This window comes from Phycodurus eques, chromosome 18 (genome assembly GCF_024500275.1).
Source record: "Phycodurus eques isolate BA_2022a chromosome 18, UOR_Pequ_1.1, whole genome shotgun sequence".
In the NCBI taxonomy this organism is placed as follows: Eukaryota; Metazoa; Chordata; class Actinopteri; order Syngnathiformes; family Syngnathidae; genus Phycodurus; species Phycodurus eques.
In genome coordinates, this window is record NC_084542.1 from 15,704,404 (window position 1) to 15,721,138 (window position 16,735).

The following is a 16,735-nucleotide window of genomic DNA, read 5'->3' on the forward strand; positions in this document are numbered from 1 at the left end:
TAACTTTCCTAATCCTTTTTATGCACACACAAACTCCAGACCACTGAGGGATTCTCATCGTTTGTTCTTTTTGGGGGTGTGATTTCTTGGAGTGTGGGTGTGCAGAACTCGGTGTACCATCTGGTGATGTGGAGGACTTTGGTGCGTAGTGGCTTGCTCTCAGTAGCTGGACATGGTGGATTCTCATTTGGCTTCCCCTTCATTTTGTTTAATGCCTTCAACATTGATGTGACCTTCAATGATTGACGTGTTCCCCTACTTCTTCCTCCTTTTCCTTCCTTTCATCCTGTCACTCACCTCCTCAAATGCCTTGCTCATGGGCGCCTGGGCCTGTCCGGCAGCATCTTAGGGCTGGATTGCGCTCCACAAGGCGGATCCTCAATTTTCACCCTTAAAATTCTCTATTGGCTGACATGAAGACATAAAGCAATCAATAAGCAAGCTTTGTGGATTGTGTTCCCTCGTAGATTGAAACATCACTGACCAACCAGTATCACGTTAGTGTCTAATACACTTGCAACACTTTGTTTAAAAAAAAATAATAATAATAATAATAATTAAAAAAAATTGCATAAAGGGATGTAGTGAGGTGACAGACCTCATTGGCCACCCTTTTGTTTTAGCAATGATTTAATGATAGATTATTATAAATATAATGTCCCAAAGTAGAGCTAAGACCTCTACCAAGGCAGAACCTCTAACAAGAGTTAAAAAACAAAACAAAAAAAACTAGTGGAACTGTGAAAGGTAATGAATTTAAATGCCTCTATTTGCACATTTGAACATTTTGTGGGGTCATAATTGGCCCAACCAACAAAGTTAGCTTGAAATCCGTTTTTGCAATGTAATGTTAAAGTAACAGGATAAGCTGCTACGTGTGATTGAATAATCATATATTTTTCATTAGACACGATGAAGCAGCATGTGGCTCATAATTAAGGTTCAGGTAACATTTTTGCCTTTTTTCTGACATGTTAAAGATCAAACCAGTAACTGAATCATCACCAATTTATGGGGGAAAAAACAATAGTCAGTTTAATCTATTTGTTTTTGTTTAATCATTGGACAATACCAAATAAACAACAATAATCAGTTAATAAATACAGTAGTAATTAGGGAAGAATCATTTGGCAGCAAAGTTTAAATTAGATTATTCAATTACATAGTCAATAGCTGCAGCCCTGGACAGCGGCCACCATGTTGGTCAGAGAACCTTGGATACTGCATTCCATGTTTGCTCTGTACAAACTCTCCTCATTCTTTCCCTGTTTTTTTTTTTCCAGTGATGGTAACAGTAACATAGAAAATAGTACCACAACAGAAGCTTTCCCATAATACTGTAAAACTCCATGAGTGAGTCATACGTGACTCGTTGGGGCCTGAGATTTTTGTACAGTAGTCTTCAAACCTTTTACGTAAATGTAAAAATACAGCTCAGTTCAGTAATTTGGCCAAAGAGCATAATTACTGACCACTACATCGCTTTGAATGCACGCTGTAGCTGCCCGTCAGCGCACGAAGAGCTCGGTGAGAGCGCGGTGGCCCCGCCCTCTTCCTCTGCCTCTCTAAACTCTTCTTCCTCCACGTAGCTGAAGGAGTATGAGCGCAGCAGACAGTCCGGCAGTACTGACACTGCAGAGTGGACTGATGGATCTGCAGCCAGTCTAAACCAGTCCTCAAACTGCAACGTAAGTACACCCCCACCTCCCACCTCCACCCTCGACCACCCCAAAAACCCTTTACGTTCTGTCCTCGATTACGCTCGCCTTTTCAGTATGTTGAACAGCCAAGGAGATTGCAACGGATAGATTTTTCTTCCAAAGCATGTTGTTGTTTTTGTTTAAGTGCGTACTTGTTAGACAAAACCACTCAGCTTCTATCTTGCTGACGCTCTTCTTCCTACTGTCTATTTATCCCCTTTCTTACACTTCTACACCGCTGGCCAAAAAATAGGTCCATATGTCCTATTTGGTTCTCTCCACCATGTCATTTGGATCATACTACATTTTGTTTTGAGGTTGTGTGAACGCTGGTCACATTTTGCATTTTCATCCATCGAGTTGGTCATGTTACAGAATTATTCTATTTTGGTCACCAGGAAGTAATTTGTTGGCTTCCGAGGTAAATAAGTTTGTTTGTGTTAGTTTTTTTTCTTCATGTTTTTTGCTTGTTTTTGTAGGTTACATCAGATGTAGGTTACATCAGATGTACACGCTGAGACTACGCTTCCGATTCAGTTTGGGAATTGGCAATTTGTACGTTTGTTAGTGTTGTTGGCTAGCGGGCTACTTGTCGCCTGATGGATGACAAACGGGGGAGGTGCCATCATGATTTTGGAGGGTGGATGGTTCCATTGATGAAATAGTGATTCAAACTGCAAAAATAAATTTGCCATTTATCCAGATCTTAATATTTTGTCCCATCCTTAATAATTCCAAACTGGTGTTAGAAGACAGAACAAGACGATGCCACGATGTCTTACTTTTCCTTTCTCTATAGCACAAAAGGGAAATTTTGTTCGAAGTCATAAAGGATACCAAAATAACCATAACCAGTGGATACCATGTCACTTTGTACCCATTCATTGCTGTACCAACAACAGCGGTAAAATACCAAATATGATACTGGAGTTAGATCAGTTGATTGGAATGGGGGAAGAAAAAAAAACACACACAAAACATGGATGGATTATGATTGAATGAGGGTTTAACTTGTTGGTTGCACGCCGCAAAAATCCTTTTAGAATAATGTTGAAGCCTCTTCAACAATCAACAGGCGTCCAGTCGCCTGGCTTTATTTAACCTTTGCAGATTAGCGTGACTGAGAAACTGCATGATTAATTAAAAGCACCTATTTACCTATTGACAAAGCTACAGAATGTGGTTTATGGCATCTAGTTTGTGAAGGAGAGTTTTTGAAGCCGATCTATATAGTGCATCTTTGTACTCTAAGATTGGCAAGACAGTCATTTTAACAAGAAGAAATTTGGCAGAATTTGTAACACAACTCGCTGGTGGATTTTCAGGCACGGAAGATGATTGAATGAATGAATGACTAAAACTGTCCAAACCTGCAGAACAATGTGGCCTTTTAACTATTAATCATTAGTAATTGTCTCTTGTTTGAGCATGTCTGTCTTTGTTGGCTTTTCTCATTTATAATCTAGGTCACAGCTGATTTTCATTAGCCTCACGCAGTATGGTATCATATGGGCGAAACGTGCAATTTAGCACTGCGAGGCCGACCCACTTTTTGCAACAGGATGTGAGTTAATTCCAAAATCCAAGTTCCACATAAGTAATGTTTCTATTTTCTGCCACTTTTGAAAACACAGAGTGACATCCGATCTCCTTCATGCCACTGAATGCGAGCGGCTTCCTTTAGCTTCTTGTTGTGAAGGTAAATAGTCTGACTCTTCAGTTTATTTTTATTGCCCAATCTAGCAGTTTGTGTACATTACTGAAAAGGCAATATCATCTTGTGTCAGACAGTAATTGACAAATCTCTCAATGTGCTCAAGTGCCAGATAAATATTCCCTATTACAAGTTAGAGTTGATGATTGCTCGAAGATTATATCATGGAAATGGGGAAATAAAATGGCTTGGATTTTAGCCACCTGGCAATCAAAAGTACAGGAAATGAAAATGGATAAAATATGAATATCGCAGAGGTGCTTGGTGTGGTTTGAAGTCGATGCTTAAATTAATCTGCACCAAACTCATCCAAGCATGCATTTATGGACCTTTTCCAAGCTGATGATTTGATTTGGAAGGAACAAAGGAAAGGGTTACTGAAGAGTTATTTTTTTGGGAACATGAAACACACTTTGCAGCTACTAAAAACGTGAAAACAATAAAGAGGAAGTCCTAAAATTGCCATCTGTGGGCATCATTTGAACCCTTCCCGTGGCCTCTATGTTGGCAACCACTGCTTGAATGGAATCAAGGTCATTCCCAACAGGCGCCTGTGACTGCGTCCTGTATATGTAGACATGCCTGGACAGTGCATCCCTGTTTCTCAAGTCATTACGCTATATAATGACACGCTCATTAATATTCCGCATTCATGCTGTCTTTGCTCCCCGAGCCCATCTTCCTTTTTGGCCATCTGAGCCACACATTCCAGGATGGGCCATTAGGGATGTGGGGGCCACGGCGGGGTCACACGGGGCTCAAACGCCGGGATTGTTCTCTGTGCACAACACACGCATTTCTCTTTCTCCCAGTACTGCACGGCACATCCCGACCGCCCCTTATTCCGGAGCCCCGGTCTGTGTGTGCGCGCCAGCGTGCAAACAAGCTCTCTGATATGATTTTGGACCTTCCATTTGCGCTGTGTGGATTGTTCATGCGGGATACAAAGCCTCCATCTTCATAACACTCTGGTGAGTATGAAGGCATGTTAGTTCAGTTGACAGCGTGAACATGTTGGGAGAGATGTGATTGTGTTGTTTATAATCGTTGCGCTAATGGAAATGGATTGGCTATAGCACAGACATTATGGCAGTTGAGACCTTTTGAGTCTTGCTTTGATTCATGGTTTTCTTTCCGGGTGACTCATTTGTATGCTCTGGTTTGCAATTGCAAACTCGTCTCTGCAGTTTGGGGATGTTTACAAGGCGGAGTGAGGTTGTCCCGGCAAAATTTTACATTTCAGAGCCGACACAGAGGTCTGAAGGTGCCTGTGTGTAACTGTATTCCATTTTTGGGTCGAAAGCAATTGTCTCTGTTCAACGGCGACGTCGCTCTGTGAAAGCGCGCGCCTTTGCCTTACGGCTGCATTCTGTGTAAATGACAAAGACATCAATGCCAAATCTTGCGATACGGCTCCAAAGCATGTCGAAGTCGAAGACTTCAGCAGGAATTGTGTGGTTTGCAAATAGAGACAGTGGGCTTTTGATTTTGTGTGGTTTGTGAAAGGTTAAATGGTGGCGTGTGTGTTGGATTGAGAGAGTTTAGGAGGGGACTGCTGATCGATGTGTTTTTCCAACTTGTCGTAGATTAGTAAGGTTTTACTAGACAGCGCTCGGAGGCATTGGAAACTTGGAATGTTGCTTAGGTGATGCGATGCCATAGAGTATTTACGAAACATTACGTGTGTGCTTGCGACTATGTTCCAAGCCACAGTTGTTTACATCATCCTTTCTGTATGTCAGCCGCCACCGAGCCAGGCTTGTGGTCAAAAATGAGGGAGGGGGGAAAAAAAAAAAAAAAAAGCAATTAAGCTATTTCTTCATGGCCTGTCAGCCTCGAGCATCACGACTCGGACAGACTCGCTCTCTCTTATCATTTTGTGCGCATGAGCGTGCATGTGTTCTTCTTTGTAAGCCACGTGGTCAACCTCGGGTAACCGTCATGCGGTGCTGCCATAGAGACCATTGGAAACAAATGGAGCCGTGAGCGCTTCGTGCCATTACTTTCTGCCAGGCAGCAATTACTGTATGCCAGTGCTCAGGCAGTCATCTTTGCCCTCACAAAGCCAAGGGTGGACGTGATAAATCCAGAACAATTTATTCGATCATGTATAATTTTGTCATTTTGATAAATTACCCTTGAAACAATGAAACCATATTGACAAAGTGTGTACAGTTTAATAAAAATTGCGATTCGTGTCTTGCAGATTCGCCCAGTCACTGAATTTATTTATTTTTTTTAGAATTTTTTTATTTTTTGGGGGGGACATGGAACCTGTCCTCTAGTTTGTTTATTTTGTTTGTTTTAACTCTCCTATTTTCCATTGTTGTGCCCAGGGCAAAGCACTATCTAATGTAAAAGTAGTGCTTTGGCGCCATCTTGTGGCTTTTTTTTTTTTTTTTAATGTTGATGTGAGAGAAGGAGCTTCTATTGGACAGACTGATGAAAGCGTTGTCTAATACAAAAGTGTTTTTTTTTTTTTTTTTTTTTTTGCCACCTCAACTTTTATATAATTTTTTGGGCAATTCTAAACCTTCTTGAGCTATTTCATGTTTAATTGTTATGAGTGGTAGGATTGTAAATAATTGTTCGCTGTCTGACTGAGAGACCGGCCTCACAGTGTGCTTACATGAGTTACGAACCTGTTGTGTGCGTCTCTTTTCCACTCCACTACTACTTCACCATGCATTTAAATGCAACGGCCATAAATGGAAAGAGAGAAAGCAGTCCATTTTGTGGTGAATTAATTGTAGTCTCCGCAGTGTCTGGCCTCCATTTCTCACCGCACTAACTTTGACTCCATCTCAAACAATGTTCCCATTGACGGCATGCAAGGATCACAAAATGCATTTGTCTCACTGAGCTGTTTTATTGCCAAATTCTTGTGCATCTTTGATTTTTATCCCCGTTCCATTTCTGCTGTTGTTGCATTTGTTAGTGCTACATTCATCAGGCCTGCTTAAGAATCCTGGCGTCCAGTGGAACGTCAACCCGCTTCCTCTCTCTCTTTATTGCAGCAATCTCGCGAACAGTCCGACGACGAGCAATCGGAGGATTCAGTGAAGTTCAAACGGCTCCACAAGCTGGTTAATTCCACCCGACGGGTCAGGAAAAAACTCATTAAGGTGGAAGAGGGCAAGAAGCATGGATCTGAAGGTTTGTAACCTGTGAAAAAGAAGCCATTTGGGAGTCGTTGGCAGTCGTACAGACTTTCTGCGGTATAAATCTATCTTCCACTAATGGATTTTTTTCTCTTTCTTTTTTCTCTTCTTTTATTCTTTCAGATTTCCTAAATGTAGAGTCAGTACCCAGTTGTGACGACAACACAGCATTGTACACGGGGGTCCTGAAGAAGCACTCGTTGCCTCAGGAGTTCTCCCTCCGCCAGGATCAGCTCTCTGTGGATGGAGACACCGACAGCCTGACCACCTCCCCGTCCTCCAGCAGCTTGGACACCTGGTCCGGGCACCGTCTGGTGAAGACCTTCAACAAGTCCTCCAGTACCCACGGCCTCATCCGCCCGCCCAGGAGAACCCCGGTCGGCTCGGGCTCCGGCGTCGGAGATAGCGGCTCCTCCTTCTCTGAGCTGGATGGCTGCGGATTGGACGACGAAGGAAAGCTGTCACGCTCCACGACCGACGACGGCGAGATGCGGAAGGCGCTGAGCTCCATCTCCCACGGGGTAAGTAACAACGAGGCCCTGTACGCCTTTTACGGCCTCACCAAACCCCGCCCCAAAGCCCAATCCCGCCGCCTCGTCCCCTTGGACGATGACCTCTATCAAGGCAGCCCAAAATATCACACTGCCAACCGGCACCGTGGCGGCTGGACGCACAGAAAGCCCGACCCCAACTACTCGTACTCCACCAAACACCTTCTGTACCAGCGTTCGCGCAGCACCAAGACCCCGTCCTCCCCCGTGTGCTTCACCCCGTCATCCCCCGCCCGCAGCGACGTAGCCAAATCAAAAGGTTTCGGCGTGGGAGGGAGCTGGGTGTTCCCCTCGCGCCGGCTGCGGGGTCGCAGCGCAGTCAGTGAGCTGAACATCACCTACGTGGTAGAGCGGAGCCTGTACGGTCACCTCAACTGGGCCCAGCTGGTCCGCCCGGTCACCCTCAGCCGAGCTGAGCGGCGCTGTCTGTTGGAGGAGGACCGCGAGGCGGCCGGAAAGTGGGCGGCCAGCGTGGACCGCTGCACCAAGCGCGTGCTCTTACGCATCCAGCAGAAGTCTGTGAGTTCAGACCGTGAGGTTCGAGTCGGCCGCCTCGTGTGAGCAGGACTCGGTGTACGTCAAAGCTGCAGAATAGCTTTTAGTTCGAGCTAGCAGGAACCTGATGATCCATAGTCTGTAACGTTCCCATGAAATATCATCAGTGTTGGTTTTCGAAGCTTGTGGATTGTTATGGAATACAGTGGAACCTCTTAGGTTGAAAACAATTTATTCTGGCATGCTGGTCTTGTTCAGATTTCAAAATTTCCCCATACAAAAAACTACATATTTGCGATTTGCTACTCAATGATTATTTTTGGGGAACCTATCCATCTTGTGGCTTATTTGTGCCATAGGGCTATGTTGAAGGAAGAAGAGGAGCTTCATTGAGACAGGCTATAGCTGTAACTAATGGAAAAGTAGTGATTGGCCGCCATCTTGTGGCATCTAAATCACCCCCCCCCCCCCATACGAAAAATACCTGCTGTAATCATTACTATCTTCAGTGTTTTGGGCAACATGTTGGCATGGTTAAGCAGAACCCATTGTTAATAACAAAACACAGAGCGGACCTTGCATTCGATTTGTACCACTTTCAGAGATGAGTTCCTTGTTTGTGGTATTGTCATCAAGAAAATATTTAGCTAACAGTTTTACACTCAGAACTTTCATAGAAATGTATATAAAAATCTATATAAACTTTCAAACAATGTTGATATTAAAAAGGTAAAAGACAATCGACATAAACTTGAACAAAAAAATGACAGGCAATGCAAAAGTGATTCACTGCCTTAACTTGATATAAAGTGACGCTTGTTAACACGCGGTGTCGATTCGCAAGCGGACATTGTACGCTTTCCTAACGTAACTTTGCGCTGAGTTCGTCTTTTGATCTCGTGAGGTACACTTTGACGATATGCATACGTTTCCCTTTACACATGACAGATTTTTGGACAGGTGGCTTTTTACTCATGTTCTTCTTGAATTTCATTTTCCATATTCATTGACTTTAGAGGTTCCACTGTATGTCTTGACTTGAGCATAATAATTTCCTTTGAAGTTTAGGTTAATTGTCTTTTTGCTTCAAAGCTTTATAGCTCAATATGAAAGGATCATGGTAGTGTTTTTATAGGTTTTCTGTGTAAATGTCTGATTCTGACACACCGGTTGATGAGAGTTATAGTGTAGCTGCACTTCAGTAGTAAAGCAATGTCTTTTTAACCGGAATTTGAACAACTCAGTGATCTTAACAGTTAGCGCAGTGCAGGTTTTGGTAAATGGACGTGTTAAGAGTGAGGTGCCGCTATCCTGCAGCTTCGATGCTACCTGAATCCTATCGTGTACCAGTGAGGTCGTTTTCATCCAAACAACTTTTTGGACTCCACTTTTTTCTGTTGATTTTTTTTTTTTTTGTTTTTTTTTTTTTTTTTTTTTTTTTTTTAGGGGGCCCGTGCCTCCATTTAATTTTTTGGGGATGTTTTTCTTTCCTTGTAATTATCTCCAAAATACTTTTTTATTTATTTTTTATTTTTATCCTGGGTGCATGTCCATTCCATCGAGCATCGCCATCGCATTATTCTTGGACGTTGCTTCAAACGTGTTTGTTCTGCAAAAACCCTTCGCTGGGAAAACTGCAATGTGGCCTGCAGCTGTGGACGCTAAATGCGCAAGAACCCCGTATTGCTTTTGAGGGATCTTCATGCTGGGGTTTGTCCTGAGATTAAGTAGGGGTAATTTTAGAAGTCGAACTTTGATGTGCACGTGTGTGTCCTCATAGCTTTGGGATGATCCATTAAAAAAACAAACAAAAAACAGATAAACAATAATACTGGATCTCCCTGTTTTCCTTTCATTTCATAGTTTCCCATTAATGTCTACCAAGAGACTTCCCCACATCAGAAACAACTGAATGTTTGTGCTAAAGCTAACACATATTTGGCTCTGTGTTGTGTACGTGTGTTGGCATCCCTAAGCCCCTTTCTGCATGCGTCACAATCCAGGCTTCACCAGCCGAGGGCGCCCTAAATGTGCATTCGGTCCTTGAAGCGTTTTATGTGGCCACATCAAGAGACTCCACTCCGAGCCACATGTTGGATCCAATGTTTTTACGCTTTTTTGGGTTCCATTCAAAAAAAAAAAAAAAAAAAGAAGAAGCTCATTCACTTGGAAATTTTGAGGGGGAAAAAAAGCAGATGATGTGTGCTCCTTCATGTCCTCCGTTGGGCGTATCTCATATGACATCGTGTCCCCCTCATGTGAAGCAACCATGATCAGTATCACGCATGAATCGCAGTGCCTTCAATCTCATCGTCCGGTGCGGATGAGCTGTTAAAGTGTGGCTGACTCTCTTTTGTCTGTGCCCCTTGCGCAGAGAACGTGCAGCTTCGGTGGCTTTGACTTGTCCAACCGATCCCTCCACGTGCTCAACACAGGCTCAGAGGCCCATGTAAGTGTTCAACAGCCAGAATGTAAAGGACACACCCAACTGGCTCTCAAGCATCATTCTGTATTGTTCTTCCGACAGAATAAAGAACAGGAGGCCATATACAGAGAGGTGGTCAAGTCTCCCACGACTTCTCGGATCTCGCTGGGCAAGAAGGTCAAGTCGGTCAAGGAGACCATGAGGAAACGCATGTCCAAGAAGTACAGCAGTTCTTTGTCCGAACAGGTTAGATGTGCACATTTACTTAACTGTGGTGCTGTACACATGTAGACCAGGGCCAGACGCGCTTTTGTCCCTTAACTTTTGTCCTTTTTGAAAAGGATTGATGGGCCAAAGTCATTTGTAGATGAGGTTAAAAAAAGAAAGTTGATGTATTGGTAAAATAGTTGACTTTATAAAATGATAATGCATTTTATTTGTTTATTTTAAATTCATTTCATTAGCCGATGATTTATTAAAATGAATAAAATATGGTACATTTGTATAAAATAGTTACATTTACAATGTTTTATTTAATTATATCATTATATATTGTGTTGTATCATTAATATCATGAAGGGGAAAACTGAAGACTGCCATTGAAAAACACCAAAATATATAAATTAAGAATTTTTTTTTTCTATTCTTGATCCTATTTAGGGTGTTTGTACACCTCTTTAAATACTGTACTGGTAATGTTTTAGGATAGTTGAAAGTCGAGTAAGTGCAAAAAAAGTAATACAAGTAACTTTTGTTGTGAGTACAAAACAAATCAGAGAACCTTGACTGACTTATTACCCTTTGCTATTAGCAATTATTCCTTCTTGAAAGGGGATACATGCACTCAAAATACAAAAGAATAAGCAAAATAAGCAAACTTTTTGTGTCATCTTGCCCCTAGGGTTCTAAACAACTTTACACTTGATATTTATTTGGTTGAATCCCAAGTTATCCATGTTGTCTTTTTAATGTCCAAAATACAGAGCAGCCAAGCATAGTTATAAAGAAATAAAGTCCCCCTGTTCTTTTCAAACATTTCCAGGATGTAGTTCAGTGTTAGCCACATCATTAGCCCACAACGTGTGTGTGGGTGGGAGTGTTTGTGTTGGTTACAGAATAAACAGAGCTCGGAAACGCTGGGGATTGTCCCCGCGGGGTCCGGTTCTATTGGGCGTGTGCGTCGCTGAGCCCACTCGAGTGATGCAAGTCTCCCTTGGGCTCAAGGGCCATAGTGAGAACGTGTGTGTGTGTGTGTGTGTGTGTGTACAGTAATGCTTATTCTGGCCGGATTTTCACTGTCTGTTTACCATCCACTCCACCAGCGGCCAGCGCATCTGGCCATTGCCGTGGTCTCATCGCAACACCGTGACCCACATTTGTCTTGTAGCTGTTGCTTGTTAAAAAAAAAACATATATATATATATATATATATATATATATATAGATATATAGATAGATATACATCTATATATATATATAGATATATATATATATATATATATAGAGAGAGAGAGAGAGAGAGAGAGAGAGAGAGAGATGGGTGGGTGGGTGGGTGGTGGGATGGATGGATGATAGATAGATACGTCATCAAAATGACTAAACAGAAGTTGTTTTATAGGCCACACTGCCCCCTAGTGCACCAGTGAAACAAACCCCTGTTTTGTTTGTTTTTGGCTTGCTGTATTATTGCAGGGATGTCAATTGTTTTTAATACAAATCACAAGCATTTCATGGTAAATAACTTTTAAGGGCCAATGAAATAATTTTCAGTATTTTTTTAGACATTGTTTTTTCCTTAAATGTCAAATTACAAAGTAATAGTTAATGGTATATTATATGTAGATGTTTTATGAGACAATGTAAAGTAAACTTGAGTTTTCACAAAATAATTTTTAGCAATGTAAAGAGTCATTGTAACAATGTCTGGTATTGCAGTTGGCAGAGCAATGGATTACCATTTAACACATTTGCCTACAAAAGCATCACAAAATATTTAAGAATTAAGTCTGTACATCACTAGTAGGTTGCTTTTTTTGTTATTAAAATGATTGTGGAAACAATATTTGCATATTTGAATCCAAATATGATTTTTTTTTTTTTTTAACCACATTTTAATTAGTGCCCATTTTCCCTTCTTCTTCCACGTCTCAACCTACCTTCTAACGTCCAGTCCAGTCCGGATGGAACACCTGGTTCTCCGCAGTCCCTTCAGCCTGACAGCGACTCCCTGGAGAAGCCAAAACTCAAGGCAGGAGGCTCAGTGGAAAGTCTCCGTAGTTCACTGAGCGGACAAAGTTCAATGAGTGAGTTATTTCTGATCAAGTTAGAGTTTTTATTTTAACCTACCACATTCGATAAAATGTTGTCTTTTTAAGGGGGAAAAAAGACGGGTGCCTCAAACCATCCACAAGAGAGCGCTCGCAGCATTTATGTTTTTCCTTGCGTGTGGAACTTTCCCGAACGTCCTGACCTCTCACGTGGTTTTGTCCCATTACTTCAACCTGTCGTTCCTGTCACATTTGTGTGATCAAACACCTACTCTTGTCCAAACTCGGACTTAACTCTGCCTCTAAGTTTGACCAGCATGAAGTTGTTAGGAAAATGCAGGCACACTGGCAAACATTATGGTTATGATTATAGAGGGAAGAGGAGTCTGAAAGGGTGAAATGTTAGGAGCTCCTTTAAAAACTCACACTCGATAACTCGGTTTTTCCAAGGATTTATACCGAAACGCATTTTCTTCTTGACTCAAAAAACCACTTGATGTTTATGGAATGGCTGACTGACATTGAGTATATTTATACAATGGCATATAATTCCGTGTTTGTGCGCAGGTGGTCAGACCGTGAGCACCACCGACTCGTCAGCCAGCAACAGAGAAAGCGTCAAGTCGGAGGACGGCGACGACGAGGAGCCGCCTTACCGAGGACCGTTCTGCGGCCGCGCGCGGGTGCACACGGACTTCACGCCGAGCCCCTACGACTCAGATTCCCTCAAACTGAAGGTGAAAACGCCCCACGAAGACTCGTATGCATGGTGTCCAGTGGGTTTTAAACAGTACTCAATGTAGTATCAAATGTGTTGAATTCAACTCGAGTATTTATGTATATACCCCGTGATGACCGCGGTTGTGACGGCATTCTCATCCTGCAGCGTGGCGACGTGATCGACATCATCAGCAAGCCGCCCATGGGCACCTGGATGGGCCTCCTCAACAACAAGGTGGGCACCTTCAAGTTCATCTACGTGGACGTGCTGTGCGAGGAAGAGGAGAAGCCGAAACGGCCGGCGCGGCGGCGGAGGAAAGGCCGACCGCCCAAGCCGACGTCCGTGGAGGAGCTGTTGGAACGCGTCAACCTCAAGGTGGGAATACAACCGCGTCCTGAACCCCACCAAGGCCAACTAGTGTTCCCAAATATTTGACACGGCGTCGTTGCCGCGTCCTCAAATGGGTCACAGGAGCATATCATAAAAGAAAACATTGTTTCGGACACACTGACAGAAATTACAGACAAGTGGCACTAAATTTAGCGAAGGAAATTACAGACTACAAAGTGCAGTTTTTCACATAAACATTGACACCCACTCAGTCACGACCACATTTCACTTCCATCGTCCGTCCAAACTTTCAGGGTGCTGGGAAAGGTGAGCCAAGCCCACTAACCATCCTGGCGTTAATGTGCTTTGCAGGCTGTTTGTTTAATCACTGCACACACAAGCGGACACACTTGAAAATTCCAGTTCATTCTTCACAAAGCAGAAGCAGATTTCATTTTAAACAGTTTTTTCCCTGCATCCTCTCACATATCAAACCGATTACATGTATGCGTGTGTGTTTTTGTGAGCCTCCACCCTTGTATGTGCGCATTTTTGCTTCGGTTCCCCTCTCTGTTCCCACTCGACTCCTTTTGTCCCAACTAGAGACTTGTTACTTCACACCTCGTGCTGTTTCGCACATTTGTACAGCTGCCATGTGATAACTTGCATTGCCAGCCTACAACATAAACGTTTTCAAGACGGCGTCCGCATTTACGTTAGCTCCAGCTTTGAATACAGTACATGCAAGTTGGAAACACAAATAATTATAAAATAACTTTTGTGCATGATTTTAAAGCTAAATAGCCAGCGTCTCGTAACTCTTCTGTTCCGTTTCCGGCACGCAGGAGCACATGCCCACGTTCCTGTTCAACGGCTACGAAGACCTCGACACGTTCAAGCTGCTGGAAGAGGAGGACCTGGACGAGCTGAACATCAACGACCCCCAACACCGAGCGGTGTTGCTCACGGCCGTGGAGCTGCTGCAGGAATACGACAGTAAGGAATGCGGAATCACGCCATTGGCTCACATTTTGGATGGTTGAGCGCTCAACTCAATTCAATTCAATTTTTCATGAAGAAGAAAAGCAAATAGATGTCATTTTTCTTTAAATGAGGCTTCAAAATCGTGAAAAATCAGTCAGTTCTCTCCACTCTCAAATGTCGTGGACATGTCTGTTGAAACTAGCCCCACTCAACTGTCAATCAACTACCACTATGACAAATAGATGCTACTTCGTCGAACATCTTTTTTATGCCTACATACAACTACATGTTTGATCCGCTAAAATATATCCACTTAGAGCCTCCGGCGGTTGGAATATATCCCACTGGGTCATTGCAAGGCTTTTCCGTGCCGCTACAACGAGGCACTCTTAAGTTGCCACGCCAGTGCAAAGCCCCTGTCCGCATGCTTGCTGTCAAGTCGGACTTTTTGTTGTTTGTTTTGAATTTTCGCCCCCCTCGAACTTCTGTCTTTCTCTGCATGATGTGTGCGCTCTCACAGCCAACAACGAGGCGCTCTAAAATGGCCACATCAGCAGACTATCCAAAGGGAAGAAGCATTTTCAGGTTGTAGAGCTCGCTAGCTAGTTAATGGCAAATCCCAATTGCGCCAGATGACAGCTGATGCTACATAGTTCTCAGTCTTTGCACATTTTTAGCATTTATCTTCAAACGTATAATGTATATAGAAACAAATCTCGGAATTCACTTGACAGGGTCTTTAAGTGGTTGGGCCACTATTTAAAGTTCAAAGGCTGAATACATTTAATTTTCTGAATATCCAGGCAGCAGCGACCCGGAGCGCAGCGGCCTGTCGGGCTCCCAGGAGAAGCTGCTGTCCGAGGGTCGGGGTCTGGTCGGCGACTCCCCGCGGGACTCCGGTTGCTATGAGAGCAACGAGAACTTGGAGAACGGTAATAATGGCTTGACTGGAATTCGGTTTGATTTGTCACTCCATGGCTTCACGCTTCTGCATTCTAACGCCACCCATCATAATCCTCTCGAATGGTGCCTGATAATCAGCCAGCTTCTTTTGCTTATTGTAAGCTCTCACTCGATTCTGCTGTCTCCTGCCTTTGTCACTCCAGAGCGGGCTTTCCCAAACGTTTTCAGCTCAAAAACAAAATTGTCAAATTTTTTAAAATGCTGTATTTCATCCATTGACATAACATTGACATGTACTGTACGTGAACGCAACATATATTATATTTCCCCCCCCCCTCATCACACGACTTTCCAGCAGCAAATGGTTAGCATATCTGCCTCACACTTCTGAGGTTGGAGGTTTGAGTCTGGGCTTCGGCCTTCCTATGTCGAACTTGCATGGCCTCCCGGTGCGTGCGTGCGCGCGTGGCTTTTCTGCGAGTACTCGCGTTTCATCCCAACCAGTTCAGTCCGTAGTCTTATGACTTTTCAATAAAGAACATATTGAATCTCAGCAATTCTATTCTATGACAATTGTTATATACTTTTTCTCAGAAAATTGTTTTTCTTTTTTTTTTTTTTTTTTTTTTTTTTTGGTGACTGTGTAAATTATATATTTTTTTAAATGTGGGGGGAAAACATTTCCTCATGAAATTACAACTTTATTTGCATATTATTTATACAGTTTCACATTATGACTGTGAATTACATATTTTTCTTAGAAGAATTCTTAACTTATTACTTTACTTTTTTAATATTTAGTTTTTGTCTGATGACTGTCAATTAACTTTTTTTCTTTTAATTTCTTTCCTAGTCACGTAACTGTTTGTGGAAACATTTAGATATTTGGCTTGTATTTTTTTTTTTTTTCCTGGAAATTTTTCACTTTTTGAGGGGAATAGTCAAACTGTTTTGTCAGAAAATTGCAACATATTTTCTTTTTCTCATGATGCTAAGACTTAATTTTTTTTACCACTTTGTTTTTTATTTATTTATTTTTTTAATCATATAATTCACAAACATAAAGAAAACAACTTCATAGTATCGACATACACTGTACATGACACATAAAATGCATGTCGTCATTTTCCCTGGACAATGAGCGGCCCAATAGAAACTCTCGCGGGACCCATTTTGTCCCCCGAGCCACAGATTGGGATCCCCTGCTCTGGAGAACCACGCTCATTACATACTTTTCCCTCTCTTCTTTTCCTCTCTTCATCACTCTTTCCGTCCTTGTAGGCCTTCTGTACCATCAGTACCGAAGTTCGCATGTAACCGGGAAGGATCCCGGCCCCAGACCGCTAAGCCTAGTCTACCCCACAGTGCTGGGAGCGCATGGCCAAAGGGAGAGAGCCTCCCCAATGCGCACAACAAGTGTTCTCATGAGAACAAACTCACTGCCAATCGAAGGATTCCCGGCTCAGACCCCGCCCGTGGATTCC

The 16,735-nt window shown here is 42.8% G+C and overlaps 1 protein-coding gene across 14 annotated transcripts in view; it reads left to right on the forward strand.

The window, feature by feature from the left end:
- The window catches only part of sash1a (SAM and SH3 domain containing 1a), a 144,152-nt gene that overhangs the window by 120,338 nt on the left and 7,079 nt on the right, over nucleotides 1-16,735 (forward strand). For 10 of the 14 annotated variants that reach the window (XM_061704234.1, XM_061704235.1, XM_061704243.1 and 7 more), the window contains 10 exons: nucleotides 1,590-1,688; nucleotides 6,432-6,570; nucleotides 6,699-7,645; nucleotides 9,996-10,070; nucleotides 10,149-10,292; nucleotides 12,217-12,349; nucleotides 12,881-13,050; nucleotides 13,200-13,409; nucleotides 14,210-14,360; nucleotides 15,152-15,280. In XM_061704234.1, coding sequence (XP_061560218.1) covers nucleotides 1,590-1,688; nucleotides 6,432-6,570; nucleotides 6,699-7,645; nucleotides 9,996-10,070; nucleotides 10,149-10,292; nucleotides 12,217-12,349; nucleotides 12,881-13,050; nucleotides 13,200-13,409; nucleotides 14,210-14,360; nucleotides 15,152-15,280 — 2,197 coding nt within the window. The remainder of the gene's footprint in view (nucleotides 1-1,589; nucleotides 1,689-6,431; nucleotides 6,571-6,698; nucleotides 7,646-9,995; nucleotides 10,071-10,148; nucleotides 10,293-12,216; nucleotides 12,350-12,880; nucleotides 13,051-13,199; nucleotides 13,410-14,209; nucleotides 14,361-15,151; nucleotides 15,281-16,735) is intronic. The other 4 variants (XM_061704239.1, XM_061704240.1, XM_061704248.1 and 1 more) reach the window with 2 other exon arrangements.